The sequence below is a fragment of the Rhinopithecus roxellana genome, chromosome 3, assembly GCF_007565055.1.
Source record: "Rhinopithecus roxellana isolate Shanxi Qingling chromosome 3, ASM756505v1, whole genome shotgun sequence".
Taxonomy (NCBI): Eukaryota; Metazoa; Chordata; class Mammalia; order Primates; family Cercopithecidae; genus Rhinopithecus; species Rhinopithecus roxellana.
The window spans coordinates 37,415,123-37,435,336 of NC_044551.1; the positions used below are offsets into that span (position 1 = coordinate 37,415,123).

General features: G+C 37.1%; 1 protein-coding gene across 5 annotated transcripts in view; it reads left to right on the top strand.

Annotated features, from left to right (window-relative positions):
- Positions 1 to 5: 5 nt before the first annotated feature.
- The window catches only part of FAM114A2 (family with sequence similarity 114 member A2), a 53,262-nt gene continuing 33,053 nt past the window's right edge, over positions 6 to 20,214 (top strand). Inside the window, exons 1-9 of one of the 5 annotated variants that reach the window (XM_030927146.1) lie at positions 34 to 87; positions 511 to 645; positions 3,978 to 4,201; positions 4,569 to 4,668; positions 5,098 to 5,190; positions 9,416 to 9,507; positions 10,687 to 10,821; positions 11,639 to 11,797; positions 12,451 to 12,574. In XM_030927146.1, coding sequence (XP_030783006.1) covers positions 3,992 to 4,201; positions 4,569 to 4,668; positions 5,098 to 5,190; positions 9,416 to 9,507; positions 10,687 to 10,821; positions 11,639 to 11,797; positions 12,451 to 12,574 — 913 coding nt within the window. In that variant the 5' untranslated portion in view covers positions 34 to 87; positions 511 to 645; positions 3,978 to 3,991. Of the gene's footprint in view, positions 646 to 3,977; positions 4,202 to 4,568; positions 4,669 to 5,097; positions 5,191 to 9,415; positions 9,508 to 10,686; positions 10,822 to 11,638; positions 11,798 to 12,450; positions 12,575 to 20,214 lie in introns of all 5 variants that reach the window. The other 4 variants (XM_030927147.1, XM_010360534.2, XM_010360535.2 and 1 more) reach the window with 4 other exon arrangements.

Genomic DNA, 20,214 nt, shown 5'->3' on the forward strand with positions numbered 1-20,214 from the left:
CCCGCCTCTGCGCAGAAGGAGCACTTCCGGGGCAGTAGGAACGCCGAGTCGGCTGCGGTGGCTGTTCTGAGGGTGGCGGCCGGATAGGTGCGGAACTTCCTGGACGAGGCAGTAGGGATGCGAGGTTCAGGGGCCGGGCCCGGGCAGCCGAAGTCGTTAGTGATGCGGTGACTTGACGGTGGGCGGCTTACATCTCGCGGGAGGGTCGAGGGCTGTGAAGGCGCTTTAGTGATTGAAGCGCTACGTTTGTGTGAGGGAATTCTTGTTGTCAGCACCTGAGAACTTAGTTGGGAGCGGACGTTTACACCGGATCTCTCGTTTGGGACCCATTCTTGGATGTGGGAAGAAGTGAGAGCGCGTGTTTGCTCATCTAGAGACAGCCGTATTAATAACGATAATAAGGATACAAACTACCACCACACCAACTAATAGCAGCTGTCAACCTTTGGGCGGTTACGTGCCGTTCGCTGTTCTAAGCCCCTCACATATCATGTCACTGAATCTTTATAGGGACCCAGAACCCCATTTGACGGAACGGAGAGGCAGACAGGTGACCTGACTTCCCCACAATCGCTGCAGGACAGGAAGAAAGTTAACTCCAGAGCCCGTGCTTTTAGCTACTAAGCTGTACTGCTCTCTATTTTGGTAAATGGGGTGGGGGGAGTGTATATAATATATATATGTGTGTGTGTGTGTAGGCGTATGCGTTTTTATTTCTTAGAGATATGGCTCAGCCATTTAATTTTTGGTGTTCCAGTTATTGGAATCTTTCTCCTCCAACTGGGAAAATAACTGGAGAAGAAACTACAATTATTTCTACACGCTTACTACACAATGCCTGGAAGACTTACAAAACACTAAATAGTGCAGTTCCACGTACTTGGTGTTTATTGCTTTTTATTGTTTTACCTTTCTCCTAGATTATGAATGAGTTGAGAACAGAGATGGTACAGTCATTCTAATAACGATAGTAATGATAATATAAACAGCCATCACCATAAAAAATTCTCTTCTGGCTTAGCTCAAGTATCTGGCACAAATGAAAGAATAGAAATAACCAGTGTTTAATATTTTAGTAAAGGGACTGTTTTGGCCGGGCATGGTGGCTCGCTTGTGTAATTTTAGCACTTTGGGAGGCTGAGGCAGGGGAGGATTGCTTGAGGCCAGGCCTAGGGTTCAAGACCAACCTGGCCAACATAGCAAGACCCTGTCTTTAAAAATATATTTTGGAGTATGTCCTTCCAGTCTTTCATGGAATTATATAAATTTATGTAATATGTATATTATATATTCTACATATAGTATACTATATATATTTATGATGATGATAATGATGTGTTGCAACCTGGAGAGAGCGTAAGGAAAAGATAGGAAACATTTATTCATATACACAGAACATTAATTGAACTTTGTGCAAAAACTGTCTAGTCTTTCCTATTAGGCCCTTGGAGTGAATGGCTACATTAGTTCTCTATCTCCACAGGTATTATGGTACGTAGTAGGTATGCAAAAAATGTTTGCAAGTGAATGAATGGCTACTTCTAAGTTTGTTTGTATGTCAGTGAGTAGTTGTATCTGGATTTTTTCTCTGTGTGTTTTGGAAATGTATAATGTATTTATATTATATACCCATATATTCTGAACTCCATAGTGTTGTCTTAATCTACCTTTCTAGCTTCATGCCTTCCTATTGTTCTTCTCCCTGCCATGGTAACTACTCCCTACTGTAACTGTCCATATTCCATACTGTCAGACCTCAGGCCTTTGGCTGTACCCACATGTTGTTTCCATATCCTTGAATCCTGTCATTGGCATCATCGTCTGTCAAAATCGTATGCTTCTTTTAAGGCAGGTGTTGCCAACTCAGATGCCTACAGAGGTTAATCAGGTAGCATAATAGCATAATTTGAGTGAAGTGGATTTGCATGGGGGATTGTAGGGAGCTGGAGAGCAACTGCCCCAGCTAAAAGGGCCCAGCAGCTATTTGGCACAAGCTGGTTATTAGAAACTTGAATGTGGGCCCTGTGTTGCTAGATCTTTCAGTTTTACAAGTGAAAAGTTGGAAGCCTATATTTTTATATGAAGTCTGATTTTTAAATGTTGGCAACTAGTTTTTGCAAAGTTTATCAGGCCAAATAAAAACATCTTTAGGCTGGATTTGGCACTCGAATTCCCAGTTTGTGACTATTGCTCTAGGCTTATTTCAGGTACTTTGTTCATGAATTACATTGTCTGATTCTAATGGAGTTCTGTCTTTTTCAGCATTTTGTGTGTTGGATGGTCGGTCAGGGATGTTTCAGCATTTTGTGTGTTGGACTGAATGCAGCACCTCAGTTATAGTGCTGCATCCAGTCTGCCTTAGTTTTAATATGCGTTTCTTTTCTAATACATTAGAAACATTTTGATGGCATGGGTTGGGTCTAATTCTGCACTTAGTATATATCAGTACATACCTACGGCGTGTGTGTACATATATGTGAGATGTATTGATTTTCTACCCTGATAATCCTTGATTATCCTGGAAACTAGTGTCTGTTCTTTGTAGAAACACCAATAGTTTGTTGGCTTTAATTGCCGAAGAGCTCTACATCTGGAAGGAATTGAATTGAGTAACATTGGTATTCAGAAGTTGATCTGACATAAATCCTATCTGATGGCTTAAATTTAATAATGTCCTGAAAAAATTGAGGTAGGAATGATTAATAACTAAAAAGATTTTTAAGGACAATCAATAAAAGGAAAAATTGATAAATTATACCTCATTAAAATTAAAGACTTGTCTGAAAGGCCCTATGAAGACAATTAAAAGATAAGCTACAGAGTGGAAAAAAAAATTTATAAACCACATATACAGAATATATGAAGAGCTCTCAAAACTCAAACAGTAAAAAAAAAAAAAAATCTCATTAGAAAATGGGCAAAAGATACAAAGATATTTCACTGACAAGGCTATACAGATGGCATATAAGCACATGAAAAGATGTTCAACCTTATTAGGTCTTAGAGAAATGCAACTGAAATCCACAATGAGATATCACCACATAACTGTCAGAGTGGCTCAATTAAAAAAGGGCGACAGCGTCAAATGCTGGCAAGAATGCAGAAAAACTTGATCACTCATACATTGCTAGTGGAAATGTAAAATGGTGTTGCTAGTCTGGGAAAAGAGTATGGCAGTTTCTCGTAAAACTAAACATGAACTTAACCATATGACTCAGCAATTGTACTCTTGGTCATTTACCCCAGAGAAATCTTATGTTCCCCCAAAAACCTATACATGAACTTTCATGGCTGTTTTATTTATAATAGTCCCAAACTGGAAACAATACAGATATCCTTCAATGGATAAATGGGTAAACTGTGATACATTTTTCTATGGAATACTACCCAGAAATAAAAAGGAAGGAATATTGATACACACAACTTAAATGGATCTTGAGGGGCTTATGCTGAGTGAAAAAAGTCAATCTCAATAGATAACATGCTGTATGATTTCGTTTATATAACATCTTGAAATGACAAAATTACAGAGATGGAGAACACCTGTCCATCAGAGCGATCAGTAGTTGCTTTGAGTTGGAAGGAGTGTGGCAAGTGGTTATGGCTAAAAAAGGATAGCACAAGGGAATCCTTGTGATTGAACTGTTCTGTATCTTGATTGTGATGATAGTCGCACAAAGCTATACATGTGATAAAATTTTATAGAACTAAATACAAATAAGTGCATGTAAAACTGATGAAATCTGAATGAGATCAGTGGATTGAATTGATATCAGTTTCCTGGTTGTGATATTATATTTGTGTAAGTTTTACAATTTGGGGAAACTGGGTGTAGGTGTGTGGGATCTCTGCATTATTTCTTGTACTTGTATGTGAATCTATGATAATCTCAAACTAAAAAGTTTAAACAAATACTTTATACCAAAGAAGCCTATATAAATTTTTTTTTTTATCGGGGGTGGCTTTAATTTTACCAGGTGATGTTCTAATCATGTCAGATAAAGATGATATTGAGACTCCACTGCTAACTGAAGCAGACCCCATCCTTGAAGATGGAAACTGTGAGCCAGCCAAGAATTCTGAGTTTGTTGACCAAGGTGCCAAGCCAGAGAGTAAATCAGAACCTGTAGTTTCCACTCGGAAAAGGCCAGAGACCAAACCTTCCAGTGACCTTGAGACTTCAAAAGTTCTCCCTATTCAGGTATCACAGACCACAGACAAAATAGGGTATCTCTGAAAATACTAGGATTAAAAAGTGTTGGGGCTAAAAAAAATTTGGCATAAATACCAATTTAGAATTGCTCTTATTTTTTTCTCTTGACAACCCTAAAATATAGTCTTTTCCATGCTATAAATGCCTTTATGAGTAATTGCTTTTGCTACATGGTACTTACATACTGATAACATATATCTGCCAGTCAAGCAATACATTTTTTTAGCTAAATAATATATATTTGTTCACCCATGCTTTTGGCTAATAATTAGATACCTTGTCTGTACATTCTCATTTTCCTCTAATTTTTTTCATTTTTCTTTGCCTTTTGTTTTTCTGCCTACTGGGAAATTAGGATAATGTTTCCAAAGATGTACCCCAAACCAGGTGGGGTTATTGGGGGAGCTGGGGCAAGTCCATACTCTCTTCAGCCTCGGCTACGGTGGCCACAGTAGGTAAGATCATCAGTCATTTAGTTATTTTTATGTGTGTATTTTATATGATCTGTGTTGCATATGACTTTGTTAAAAATCTTTTTCCTTCCATGTTTACTCAAAGGCTTTATAGTTGGAGGATGCATTAGTAATGATGGGCTGATATATACTGCCACTAGAGTTTGTAGCATTTCCTTGTTAGAATATTGAAGTCTAGGAATGATTACTGTGAACTTACTCTTTGGTGATGATGAATCAATTTTTTTTTAGGGAAATAGTGTCAAGATTAGTTATGTATTGTCAAAATAACATGTCTTGTGGTCATAAATGACTTTATTTATATTTAAATCATTTAAGTCAACTTGATTTAAATCTTCAAGTTTGAATTTTGGTTTGTTTCTTCAGTTTTGGTGACAAATAGCAAAAAAAAGTTATCATTTTTCTCATTAGGACAAGGTATTTCAAATGTCATCGAGAAGGCAGAGACTTCCCTTGGAATCCCTAGTCCCAGTGAAATTTCAACTGAGGTCAAGTATGTAGCAGGTCAGTATATGGAAACATAAAGACCTAGAATTATGAATTGAAATGGAACAGTTGAACTAATTTTTCAGTAGGTATTTATTGGACATCTGATACTCAGGGCATCATGGGACTGTAGTGAGAAAGGATTTAGAATCTTTAGCTCCCAGTTAGACATCTATGTCCTTTAATTGCTTATGTGTCCCTTCACTTCACTTTCCACATCTGAAATAGAATGATATTTTATATCTCAAGTGATTGTTATAAACATTTAACAAATAAGGCCATGAATATACAATATAAAAATTGCTTAGCATTTTGCTTGGCTTAACTGAATGAGAGACCAGTAACAGCTGAATCTGAGTCTGTTGTGACACAAGAAAAATATTTTAATGTACTGTTTTGGGGGTGTATTCTTTTTGTGTTCAGATTTTTATGAAGACTAAGTTTAATTCTAGAGGCTGGCCTTGATCAGACAGAAACCTGCTCTCGAACCATGAAGGCTAGAATTATAACCAGAAATCTAGAGGGCCTGGGACCAGAAAATAGGAATCTTTTCAAGGCCTTGTTTGTATTCTTCATCTCTCATGGGCTTTATTGTCTTTCTTGTTTCTTTTTGTTGATCTGTCTGTCTTTTTCTTGAAGCAGACTGACTTTCGCTGTTTATTTTCCTCAGCTCCAGCTTTATATTGAATTCTGGCAACAGTTATTTCCACTTCTGAATTCCTAGGTAAAATAATTAGGTCAGTCTAAATTTGGGTCATGTGTCCATGTACTGCTTATGGCTAGGAGACAAGTTACATTGTATAAACATGGCTGCAAAGGACTATGTATGTGAATTGAAGGCACTGTTCTTAGTGATGCCTGCATCAGTTAAACTATTTTAGCTGCAAGTAACAGAACGTGTGAATGAAAGTCAGTGTATTTTTCTTCCACACGGACTCTAGAAGTAGGCTGTTCCAGAGTTAGTTTAGTGGCTCAATGATGTCAAGGTTTTGGGCTGGCTTCTCTACAGTATTCTCTGTTGATTTCTGTATAGTTTCTTTATGGTTGCCTGATAATACTGCAACTCCAAGTACAGTGTTCTAAAACAACCATGCTCAAAGTCAGGAATGAAGTAGATGGGAAGTGTCATTTCTCCTCATGCATCCCTCTTTCTTTAAAGGGGGGAAATGTTTTCCAGCAGTCCCAAGCATGTTTATTCTCCAATGCCATTGCCTGGAACAGGATCTCATGTTCTTGATGTAGCAGCAAGAGGTGCTGAGTGAGTGAGTTGTGGGCATTATCAGAAACCTCAAGATCAGGATATGGGTTTAGCAGGCAAGGAAAAAGGGGGTTAGAAGTGGCTTTGAATATGTTAACAGCATCTTCATGACACTGAAAGATACCTACCACAGAGGGCCATGTTTTAAGAAGGACTTTGAAAAACTGGGTGAATCCTGAAAAGAGTAAGCTAGATAGTGTAAATCAGAAAGTATCTGAGATAGGTCTCAATCAAGTTAGAGGTTTATTTTGCTAAGTTTGAGGATACACCTGGGAAAAAGGAACACAAACCACAGAAACAAACTATCTTCCATACTTTTTTTGAAGAGGGTCTGGAGACTTCAATATTTAAAGGAGAAGGAGTGGGCTGTAGGCGAAAGAGGAAGAAAAGAAAGGGGAGGGTAGGTAAGAGGGGCAAGTGGTTGCCTTCTTTTGAATCTTTGGTCAGTGTTCACTGAATCCACATTTTGTGTGTAAAAGGAAAGAGCAGAGGTAGAGTAAATTATGTATGTGTCTTATGCTCAGTAAATTGGCAGTTTACATGAGATAAAGTAAACGTTCAGTAGCTACCTGTGGAAACATCTGGCCTTCTGTCTGGCCTTTCTGCTTAGGAACAAAAGGAAAGGCAGTTTTTGTGTAACTGAGCTTTCAGCTTAACTTTATCTTTTGGGATAGTAAATTTGGGGTCCTGAGATTTTATTTTCTTTCACAATAGTGAAATGTCTAGAATTAAAGTCTTATGAGAGAAAGTCTTATAAGAGATATTGAATCTGGTAATCTGGAGAAGGGAGATTGGGAGAATATGCTGGTCTTTTTCTGAAGAATACCATGGAGAAGAGGATTAGGTTTATTATTCATAGTTTATTGGGAGAGAACTAGTAACTAGTACTACTCAGTGGAAGTTGTATGGAGTTAAGTTTTAGTTTAATAAAGAGTTTAACAGGGAGAACTTTTCAAAATTACAATGGACTGCCTTTTGATACTAAACGCCTTCTATCTTCTAAAGTTCCTGAGGAAGGGGGTTAATTCCTCTGCCAGGGATATGTCTTATAGTCAACATGTATCTTTTCAGAATTTTGAGATAAGTGTAGGCCACTGATGGAAGTCATTGATCATCTGTTAGGGATTTTGTTGTCTTCCTTTTAAGGGTGCTATCTTCTGCTTTCCTTTTGTCAGTGGGCAGTTAAGGTATTTGCAACTTAAATTGATGCTTTTAAGGCTTTTGTGTGTGTGTGTGTGTGTGTGTGTGTGTGTGTGTGTGTGAGACAGAGTCTCACTCTGTCGTCCAGGCTGTAGTGCAGTGGTACCATCTCAGCTCACTGCAACCTCTGCCTCCTGGGTTCAAGCTCTTCTCCTGCCTTAGCCTCCCAAGTGGCTGAGATTGCAAGCATGAGCCACCATGCCCGGCTAATTTTAGTATTTTTAGTAGAGGTGAGGTTTTGCCATGTTGGCCAGGCTGGTCTCAAACTCCTGACCTCAAGTGATTCTCCTGCCTTGGCCTCCCAAAGTACTGGGATTACAGGTGTGAGCTGCCATTCCAGGCCAAGGCTTTTTGTAAAGCTTGTTTAGGGTGAGTCTAGAGTGGCCTTTACCCCAACTAAGTACTATTTATCTTTACTGCTAAGGCTTGACTCTTCTGAAGTCTCTACCTTAATTCCCAGGTGTTTAATAAAGTCTCTGCTTTGGTGGTTGGAAGTCAGATGTTTCTCAGCATGATCTCTGGGGATTGCTTAGCTTATAGCTCTGTGGTAGTTCTTGGTACAGACTTGTGGAGTCTCCCAGTGCCTGAGCTGTGCAGTGTTTAAGCAAAGACACCTAAAGTTGTCTTTGGGCACGCCTATGCGGATTCTTAGAACTCTTTAGCTATGTAGCTTCCTTCTCTGTGGTTTTCTGACCTGCAAATTTCGATTGCTTCAGCATTCCCAGATTCCAGTCTCCGTTTCTTCCACTCATACTGGTTGCCATGCCCTACTTGGGTTTCTCCTCCCTCTGTCATGGCCTGGAAAGCTCTTCTATACAGAAAGCCAAGCCAGTTGTAAGGTTTACTTTTTTTTTTCTTGTGTGAACCAAAGTCTTGTACTGCCTATTGTCCTATGTCTGAAGACAGTTGCTTCTTATATGTTGTCCAGTTTTTCAGTTGTTGTGGCAGGAGGGCATATCTAATACCAGTTAATCTATTATGGCTGGAAGTGGAAGTCCTCTCTATAATATTTAATAATACTTAAATTATTTGGTATAATGGTTGTTTTCCTATGTGAAATTTTTAAAGTTAATAGATTTTTTTTGAAATATACTCATTTTTGTAATGTATGTCTATTTGATTTCTACTAATCATAATTTTCCAGAACAAAATTTAAAATAGACTGGATTTTTAAAAATCAGGTTTATTGAGTTATAATTTACACACAGTAAAATTTATTCTTTTTAGAAGTACAGTTTTACATGTTTTGACCAGTATATATACTTCTGTTTATACTGTGTAATCATAGTACACTGTGATTATGCAGATATAGAAAATATTCTTTATAGAATGATCAATACAGATATATAGAATGTTTCCTATATCTGTATTGATAATTGAGACATAAGAATATTTTTATTACCCCAAAAAAGTTCTTTCATGCCCTTTTGTAGTCACTCTGTTCCACTTACTGTCAGTTCTTAGCAATTACTGATCTGTTTTCTGACCTTATAGTTTGACTTTGTCCCGAAGATTATATAATTGGAATCATACAACATGTAGTCTGTTGTATATGTCAGCTGTTTGTTTACAAAACAGGATTTTATTTTTGAAATGAAATGAAAATGAAAACTGCCTATCTTAGCTTTCATTTTAAAATAAGCAAATGGTTTAAAATGATAAAAAGGGCTAAAGCCTTGTGTGTAGTAAGCAGGGTCTAGTTTTAAAAAATTCACATAGATGCTAATAAAGCATAAGAGTTAAGAGACCTGTGCTTCGTGTTTACACATCCCCTCCCTCTTGTAGGAGAGACAAATGCCAAAGAGAATGAAAACTTCTCCCCGGTGGCTGGGGCATTTGGTGTATTCTCAACTATCTCTACTGCTGTTCAGAGCACAGTAAGTAAAAAAGTGCAAGGTGGCCCATTCCTTTCCATAATTATAATGAACTTGCACATCTTTCTCTCTCTTTTCTTCGAACATACATGTGGACTGATTACTTTTAAAGGAGTCCAGGCCACTGAAGACCAGTCACTTTGATCTTATGGGTGGAGTGAATGCTACTTGAAAACTTTCAGTAAAGCAATAAGGATGAAAGTAGGAAATAAAGGAGTATCAATAAGGGAGTAGGAGTTACAGAGAGGCAATATATGTATTATGAATTCTTAATTTGGTGGCCCTAAAAAAATGTCTGTTTTACAAAAATACTTTTCTCATAGTTGCATCTTTTAGGCAAAGGGGAAATGTGATCTTTATGACAGATATTTGCGAAGCTATATATGATTAAAAACATTTGTGAAAGGATTGTCTAGGAAGCTAAATATCTTTGCTACATGAGGATAGATAGCTAGTATTTTTTTAAATTTTAACTTTTTATTGAAATATACATACAGAAGAATGAAACAATAAGTGTTGTTTGAATTTTCAGTGTGAAACACCCAGAGTAAGAAACAGTATTACCGTACAGCAGATCCCCCCACCATCTTGTGTCCTCTCCCAGTTTCCTGTGTCTTCCCCTCTCCTGCACCAAGATAACCATAATCCTGACTTCTACCATCATAGGTTAATTTTGCCTGCATTTCAGCTTTACATAAGTGGAATCACATATAGTAGCTAACTTCTTTCACACAACATTATGTTTGTATAATGTATCTATGATGGAGTTTGTGTGGAAGATTTGATTTTCTTTGTTGTATTTCATTGTGAAGCTTTGTCACATTTTATTTATTCATTTCATAGTTGGTGAGCGTTGGGGTAGTTTTCAGTTTGTAGCTATTACAAACAGATGTTATGAACATTTTTGTACATGTCTTCTGATGAACCTCTGTACTTATTTCTGCTAGGATGTAACCGTGAGTGGAATTGCTGGGTCATGCAGCTGTAGTAGATGTTGGCAAACAGTTTTCCAATGTGGTTATACCTATTTACATTCCCACAAGCAGTGTGCGATTGTTTTATTTGCCTTACATTCTTGCCAATGCTTGGTATTGTTAGCCACTATTTTTATATAATAATAAAAATATGCATACAATTATGTTTTCTCAATATTGTTGTAATGAGGTTTCATGTATTTTCTAGGGAAAGAGTGTTATCAGTGGGGGTTTGGATGCCTTAGAATTCATTGGAAAAAAGACAATGGATGTGATAGCTGAAGGGGATCCTGGATTTAAAAGAACCAAGGGTCTGATGAACCGAAATGCTACACTATCTCAGGTACTGATTATCTTTACGTGTTTACTTCCTGTTTCTGTTTTGATCTGTATTTTTGCCTTTGTTTACTTGAAACCTTGTTAGTGTTTTCTTTTCAAGAATTTTCAATAATATTTTTATTAAGGTGTTTTTTGGGGGGTCAGGGATTGGTGAGAGCTCTACTGTTTATAGAAATACGCAGCTGTTTTTTCCTCCTCTTTCCTTTCTCCTTTCACAGGATCCTCCCATCAGTGCAGTAGAAAATGCTAAACCTTGTCAGGGTTTTTTTTTTTTTTTTTTTTTTTTTTTAATGTTTAAATCACTTGCAGAGAAACACCTGGTTCCTTGGGTGTTATTTGCACTTTCTAGGATCAAATTATGTGACCAGGCCCGGTGGCTCACAGCTGTAATCCCAGCACTTTGGGAGGCCGAGTGGGTCAGTTGAGGTCAGGAGTTCAAGATCAACCTGACCAACATAATGAAACCCCGTCTCTTCTAAAAATACAAAACATTAGCTGGGCATGGTGGCGTAGGCCTATAATCCCAACTACTCGGGAGGCTGAAACACGAGAATAGCTTAAACTCAGGAGGCAGAGGTTGCAGTGAGCAGAGACGTGCCACTGCACTCCAGCCTGGGTGACAGTGAAACGCCGTCTCAAATTGTGTGTGATCATCTTTCTTTCTGTAGCTCCTTAGTCTACCAGATTTGAATTGCAATGCCAAGAATGAAAGGGCAATCCTCTGTACTGTAATATGTCTAAGCTTTGCTTCCTTCAATTCTCAGAACTCACCCTTGAGCTCTCATTGTTTGCTACAGTGTAATGCCTCCATCTCTTTTTAGGTTTTACGAGAGGCTAAGGAGAAAGAAGAGATATGGAACTCCAATGAGGTTACTATGGAAACAGACAAGAAAACTCATTATGGGTTACTCTTTGATGAATTTCAAGGCCTTTCACATCTAGAAGCTCTGGAGATGCTTTCCCGAGAAAGTGAAATAAAGGTAATTCCAAGCCAAAATCTCAACTGGAGAAAGTCTTCAAGTAAAAGAACGCTGCGTAGTTTCTTTTCTCTTTGTACATTTGGAAGATGAAATGTATTTTTGATAGCGGCTTGAGATGCCTTGGAAATACTACCACAAAATAAATTTAAAAACTGATGTTTGAACTAATTGCTAGAAATAGAATTAGTCAAGTATTATTTCTTTAAATTTAGACAAAAAAGGCAGATTAACAAAGAGGTCTTAATATGACATTTGTTGTTTTTTCTTCGCTTTGGTTTCTGTTTTGTTTTGTTTTTAGTTTTTTTGACCTAGGCTGCCAAGAAACCTGTTGACTTGAGCTGCCAATTTGTACAGTTACCTGTTAGCTTTTAATTGATTTAAGATTATCTCATTTTTCTGTGATTTCTAAGCCGTTGTTAAACACTGATAATTTCCAGAAATTTCTGGCTGGTATTACTTTTAGAAGTACAGAGTCTCCCTACCTTTCTGTCATAACCAGCCTCTTGTGTTAAGGTTCTTAAGGAATAACTTGTGCTGACTGGTGAGCTCGTAATTTTGACTTCAATATGGTCTATATATAGTCTCTTCCCTATCTGTGAATGTTTTTCTTTTCTTTCATACTCCTATAACATTTTATTCTTATATCCATTCAGGTGAAATCTATCCTTAATTCTCTGAGTGGAGAAGAATTAGAAACTCTAAAAGTTGAATTAGAGCAACTCAAAGAAGCGTTTTCTCTAGCAGAATTTTGTGAAGAAGAAGAAGAAGAGAAAAAAGGTAATATTGAAATTTAGTATCTGAGTGGAGATGATGCAGTGTGTTTGAATGCAGTGCATTGCCCTTGAAATAAATTATTTACTCTCTTATTACACTGGCTTGATTTTACTTTTTCAGTGAAAATTTAATGCAGATTCTCTGTGTAAAATTCTCTGCAGCCTTGCACCTGACTACGCATTGATGGGGGCAGTTGGCCTTATGCCCATGTCTCCCTACCTCCTTCCAACCAAACTCTTTGTGACTTCTCAAGGTCTAATCTTGCAACTCATGTCTTTGCCTGTTTTTGCGGTTAGAAAGCTATTCTCTTCAGGTTGTTGCCTCAGTTTGACTGGTCATTCTTATGAGCTTTTATATTCCTAGGTACTTTACCTCTGCCTCTGACTCTCGTAACCCCTGACTCTGTCTTGAATTGAGGCATGCAGGGTGGCAGTTATCCATAATGTGGGTGATAGTTTGTCTTTTTTTATTTTGAAAACCCTTATACCATATTTTAATATCTTCATTTCTCAGAAAATGTAAATGTAAATACTATGTGTATTAGCAAAATTATCAGGAAATGAGATGGGTAAGGAAATGAGATGACTGACATAAAGCATAATTGCCAGGCAACTGAATATTAAGTTCTAAGGGTTGTTTTATTAACATTTTAGCAGGAAATGTTTCTAAGATATACACTAACTGATCTTTTTTTAAAAAGTGGAATCTAACGAATACAGTTTTGCCTTTTGTTGATGAAATAATCAGTTATAAACTTTAAAAGTGAATGGAAAAATTCTCTTAGGTTTCATTAAGACGTAGAGACAATCACCCATGTAGTAGGTTAAATCAATGATGAACAAAGTGTGGTCTGTAGACCCTTGAATTCCCAAAATCCTTTCAGGGCGTCTATGAGTTAAAACTCTGCATCATAATACTAAGATGTTGTCTACTTAGGAATTTTTAAAAAATTATTATGATTTTTTTTTCTGCTTTGGCATTTGTGCTGATGGTGAATAACAATCATGCATAAAATTGCTGGTGCCATAACATGGATCAAGATGTTAGCAAAGTCTACTAGTGTCATTGCATTTTTATTGCCATTCATTGGCAGTTAAAAAAAAAAAAGTGCCAGTTTTATTTAATCTTGTCCTTGATGAAGCAGTAAACATTATTAATTTTATTAAATCTTGACCTTTAAGTATGCATCTTACAAATATTCTGTGTGATGCCTACTGAAGTATGATGTTTGTCTCAGGAAAAGCACTTACATTATTTGAGTTGTGAGCTGAACTACATGCTTTTTTCGTGGAATAACATTTTTACTTGAAAGGATAACAGTCACGGAGACTATTCAGAATAGGATAATTGGTACACATTTTCCTGAAAATGAATGAAGTGAGCCTTTTCTTCAAGGAAAGCAACTCATTTATTTGTGACTCATGATAAAAATGTACATGTCATGATAAAAATGTATGTGAAGGTTGAAACTTTGTAAAACATATTTGCTGCCGTGGTGAGCTTGACAGCTTCCCAGTGCTTATAGACTCTTCTGATGAAATTTGTGGTGATCATATTTGTTAAAATATCACTTTTTTATATTTTACAAGGAAATGTATTGGCATTTGGAAAACCTGCATGACTCAGAGAACCAATATTTTCTAAATGTCAAATCACCATGGGTAAAAGACCTAATGGATTTTAATTTAGTGTACAAAATTTTATGATATGGTTTCAGGTATATTGCAATATAGTTCATTGCAACTAATTTTTAAGAAACGACCACTTGTTGAGTTTTGGTGTGGTATTAAAGAATATTAATTATTTGAAAAGGCTATTAAAATACTTCTTCCCTTTCCAACTATATATCTTTGTAAAGTTGAATTTTCTTCATATACTTAAAGCAACATAACAGACTGAATATAAAAGTAGATAAGAGAATTTACCTATCATCTGTTAAGCTAGATATTAAAGAGATTCAACCATGATATTAAATGATGGCACTATTCTCACTGAAATTTTTCTTTTTTGAAAAATACAGTTTTTTAAAATAAAAAGTATGTTATTTATGTTAATAACTAGTGTGGGTTTACTGTTTTGAATGAATTAATGAACACTTAGTTTTGTATAAATATTTATAACTTTTTATATGTATATGTATATGTATAAAACTTACACTAAAAAAGCTCTTTAATGTTCTCAGAAAGTTTTACAAGTACAACAAGGTCCTGAGACCAACAAGTTTGAGAATTAGCAGATTAAATAACCTAAACTGCAATGCTTTTTAAAAATGTCTCTGATTGCTTTTTAGAATTGTACGTCTTTATTTCTTTCTGTTCATTTATCTGTTCATCTTTTACTTCACTGTTAGTGAGCTGACTTCTGATATTCCATGAATCTCATTTGGTTTTCTATTTCTAATCTGTGGCTGAGAAACAAGGTAACTAGTTTTATTCAAGATGTCTGTTAAAAGCAAAGAGCTCTGAGTGAGAGTCTTAGAGGTTTTCCCGTGACAGGAAACATAAAGTTAAGTGTGTGGATTCTCTACAAACAGGGACTTTTTTTTCTTTTTCTTTTAAAATCACTTAAGGAGAAGAAATATACATTTATATCATTTATAATTACATAGGTATCTTTACCAGTGCTGTTTGTCTTTTGTTGTTTTTTTTCAATGTTTTTATTTCCATAGGTTATCAGGGAACAGGTGGTGTTTGGTTACATGAGTAAGTTCTTTAGAGGTGATTTGTGAGAATTTGGTGTACCCATCACCCGAGCAGTATACACTGCACCCAATTTGTGCACCTGAGCAGTATACACCACACTCCCTTCCCATCCTTTCCCCCCCGAGTCCCCAAAGCCCATTGTGTCAGTCTTAAGCCTTCACATCCTCATAGCTTAGCTCCTACTTATTAATGAGAACATATGGTGTTTGGTTTTCCATTCCTGAGTTACTTCACTTAGAATAATAGCCTTCAGTCTCATCCAGGTCACTGCTAATGTGTTAATTCATTCCTTTTTATGGCTGAGTAGTATTCTATCTCATATATATATATATATAGTATGTCACAGTTTCTTTATCTACTCATTGATTGATGGACATTTGAGTTGGTTCCACATTTTTGCAAGTGTGAATTGTGCTGCTGTAAACATGTGTGTGCAAGTATCTTTTTCTTTTATTTTTTCTTTTATTATTATACTTTTAAGTTCTAGGGTACATGTGCACAACGTGCAGGCCTGTAACATATGTATACATGTGCCATGTTGGTTTGATGCACCCATCAACTCGTCATTTACATTAGGCACTTCTTCCAACGCTATCCCTCCCCCATTCCCCCACTCCCTGACAGGCCCCAGTGTGTGATGTTCCCCACCCTGTGTCCAAGCGTTCTCATTGTTCAGTTCCCACCTAGGAGTGAGAACATGTGGTGTTTGGTTTTCTGTCCTTGCGATAGTTTGCTCAGAATGATGGTTTCCAGCTTTATCCATATCGCTACAAAGGACATGAACTCATCCTTTTTTATGACTGCATAGTATTCCACGGTGTTTATGTGCCACATTTTCTTAATCCAGTCTATCATTGATGGACATTTGGATTGGTTCCAAGTCTGCTATTGTAAATAGTGCCACAATAAACATATGTGTGCATTTGTCCTTATAGCAGCATGATTTATCAACCTTTGGGTATATACCCAGTAATGGGATCACTGGATCAAATGGTATTTCTAGTTCTAGATCCTTGAGGAATCACCACACTGTCTTCCACAATGATTGAACTAGTTTACACTCCCACCAACATTGTAAAAGCATTCCTATTTCTCCACATCCTCTCCAGCATCTGTTGTTTCCTGACCTTTTAATGATCACCATTCTAACTGGTGTGCAATGGTATCTCATTGTAGTTTTGATTTGCATTTCTCTGATGACAGGTGATGATGAGCATTTTTTCATGTGTCCGTTGGCTCCATAAATGTCGTCTTTTGAGAAGTGTCTGTTCATATCGTTTGCCCACTTTTTGATGGGGTTGTTTGATTTTGTCTTGTAAATTTGTTTAAGTTCTTTGTAAATTCTGGATATTAGCCCTTTGTCAGATGGGTAGATTGCAAAAATGTTCTCCCATTCTGTAGGTTGCCTGTTCACTCTGATGGTAGTTTCTTTTGCTGTGCAGAAGCTCTTTAGTTTAATTAGATCCCATTTGTCAATTTTGGCTTTTGTTGCCATTGCTTTTGGTGTTTTAGTCATGAAGTCCTTGCCTGTGCCTAGGTCCTGAATGGTATTGACTAGGTTTTCTTCTAGGGTTTTTATGGGTTTAAGTCTAATATTTAAGTCTTTAATCTTAATTTTTGTGTAAGGCATAAGGAAGGGATCCAGTTTCAGCTTTCTACATATGGCTAGCCAGTTTTCCCAGCACCATGTATTAAATAGGGAATCCTTTCCCCATTTCTTGTTTTTGTCACGTTTGTCAAAGATCAGATGGTTGTAGATGTGTGGTGTTATTTCTGAGGCCTCTGTTCTGTTCCATTGGTCTGTATTTCTGTTTTGGTACCAGTACCGTGCTGTTTTGGTTACTGTAGACTTGTATAGTATACAAATACTGTGCTATATATACTATACTGTATATATATAGTATAGTTTGAAGTCAGGTAGCGTGATGCCTCCAACTTTGTTCTTTTTGCTTAGGATTGTCTTGGCAATGTGGGCTCTTTTTTGGTTTCGTGTGAACTTTAAAGTAGTTTTTTCCAATTCTGTGAAGAAAGTAATTGGTAGCTTAATGGGGATGGCATTGAATCTATAAATTACCTTGGGCAGTATGGCCATTTTCACGATATTGATTCTTCCTCTCTATGAGCATGGAATGTTCTTCCATTTGTTTGTGTCCTCTCTCTTTTATTTCATTGAGCAGTGGTTTGTAGTTCTCTTTGAAGAGGTCCTTCTCATCCCTTGTAAGTTGGATTCTTAGGTATTTTATTCTCTTTGTAGCAATTGTGAATGGGAGTTCACTCATGATTTGGCTCTCTGTCTGTCATTGGTGTATAAGAATGCTTGTGATTTTTGCATATTGATTTTGTATCCTGAGACTTTGCTGAAGTTGCTTATCAGCTTAAGGAGATTTTGGGCTGAGACAATGGGGTTTTTTAAATATACAATCATGTCATCTGCAAACAGGGACAATTTGACTTCTTCTTTTCCTAATTGAAAACCCTTTATTTGTTTCTTCTGCCTGATTGCCTTAGTCTGAACTTCCAACACTATGTTGAATAGGAGTGGTGAGAGAGGGCATCCCTGTCTTGTGCCCGTTTTCAAAGGGAATGCTTCCAGATTTTGCCCGTTCAGTATGATACTGGCTGTGGGTTTGTCATAAATAGCTCTTAATTTTGAGATACGTTCCATCAGTACCGAATTTATTGAGAGTTTTTAGCATGAAGGGTTGTTGAATTTTGTTGAAGATCTTTTCTGCATCTATTGAGATAATCTTGTGGTTTTTGTCTTTGGTTCTGTTTCTGTGATGGATTACATTTATTAATTTGCATATGTTGAACCAGCCTTGCATCCTAGGGATAAAGCCAACTTGATCTTGGTGAATAAGCTTTTTGATGTGCTGCTGGATTCAGTTTGCCAGTATTTTATTGAGGATTTTTGCATTGATGTTCATCAGGGATATTGGTCTGAAATTCTCGTTTTTTGTTGTGTCTCTGCCAGGCTTTGGTATCAGGATGATGCTGGCCTCATAAAATGAGTTAGGGTGGATTCCCTCTTTTTTTTGTTGATAGGAATAGTTTCAGAAGGAATGGTACCAGCTCCTCTTTGTACCTCCAGTAGAATTCGGCTGTGAATCCGTCTGGTCCTGGACTTTTTTTGGTTGGTAGGCTATTAATTATTGCTTCAATTTCAGAGCCTGTTATTGCTCTATTCAGCGATTCAGCTTTTTCCTGGTTTAGTCTTGGGAGAGTGTGTGTGTCCAGGAATTTGTCCATTTCTTCTAGATTTTCTAGTTTGTTTGTGTAGAGGTGTTTATAGTATTCTCTGATGGTAGTCTGTATTTCTGTGGGATTGGTGATGATATCCCCTTTATCATTTTTTTATTGCATCTATTTGATTCTTCTCTCTTTTCTTCATTAGTCTTGCCAGCAGTCTATCAGTTTTGTTGATCTTTTCAAAAAAACAGCTCCTGGATTCATTGGTTTTTTTGAAGTGTTTTTTATGTCTTTATCTCCTTCAGTTCTGCTCTGATCTTAGTTATTTCTTGCTTTCTGCTAGCTTTTGAATTTATTTGCTCTTGCTTCTCTAGTTCTTTTAATTGTGGTGTCAGGGTGTTGATTTTAGATCTTTCCTGCTTTCCCTTGTGGGCATTTAATGCTATAAATTTACCTCCACACACTGCTTTAAATGTGTCCCAGAGTTTCTGGTACGTTGTGTGTTTGTTCTCATTGGTTTCAAAGAACATCTTTATTTCTGCCTGCATTTTGTTAATGTACCCAGTAGTCATTCAGGAACAGGTTGTTCAGTTTCCATGTAGTTGTGTGGTTTTTAGTGAGTTTCTTAATCCTGAGTTCTAATTTGATCGCACTGTGGTCTGAGAGACAGTTTGTTGTGATTTCTCTTCTTTTACAATTGCTGAGGAGTGCTTTACTTCCAACTATGTGGTTGATTTTGGAGTAAGTGCAATGTGGTGCTGAGAAGAATGTATATTCTGTTGATTTTGGGTGGAGAGTTCTCTAGCTGTCTATTAGGTCTGCTTGGTGCAGAGTTGAGTTCAATTCCTGGATATCCTTCTTAACTTTCTTTCTCGTTGACCTGTCTAATGTTGACAGTGGGATGTTAAAGTCTCCCATTATTATTGTGTGGGAGTATAAGTCTCTTTGTAAGTCTCTAAGGACTTGCTTTATGAATCTGGGTGCTCCTGTATTGGGTTCATATATATTTAGGATAGTTAGTTCTTCTTGTTGAAGTGATGCCTTTACCATTATATAATAGCCTTCTTTGTCTCTTTTGAACTTTGTTGGTTTAAAATCTGTTTTATCGAGACTAGTATTGCAATCCCTGCTTTTTTTTTTTGCTTTGCATTTGCTTGGTAGATCTTCCTCCATTCCTTTATGTTGAGCCTATGTGTGTCTCTGCACGTGAGATGGATCTCCTGAATATAGCACCCTGATGGGTCTTGACTCTTTATCCAATTTGCCAGTCTGTGTCTTTTAATTGGGGTATGTAGCCCCTTTACGTTAAGGTTAATATTGTTATGTATGAATTTGATCCTGTCATTATGATGTTAGCTAGTTAGTTGATGCAGTTTCTTCCTAGCATCTATGGTCTTTACAATTTGGCATGTTTTTGCTGTAGCTGGTACCAGTTGTTCCTTTCCGTGTTTAGCACTTCTTTCAGGATCACTCTTGTAAGGCAGGCCTTGTGGTGACAAAATCCCTCAGCATTTGCTTGTCTGTAAAGGATTTTATTTCTCCTTCACTTATGAAGCTGAGTTTGGCTGGATATGAAATTCTGGGTTGAAAATTCTTTTCTTTAAGAATGTTAAATATTGGACCCCACTCTCTTCTGGCTTGTAGAGTTTCTGCCGAGAGATCCGCTGTTGGTCTGATGGGCTTCCCTTTGTGGGTAACCTGACCTTTCTCTCTGGCTGCCCTTAAGATTTTTCCTTCATTTCAACCTTGGTG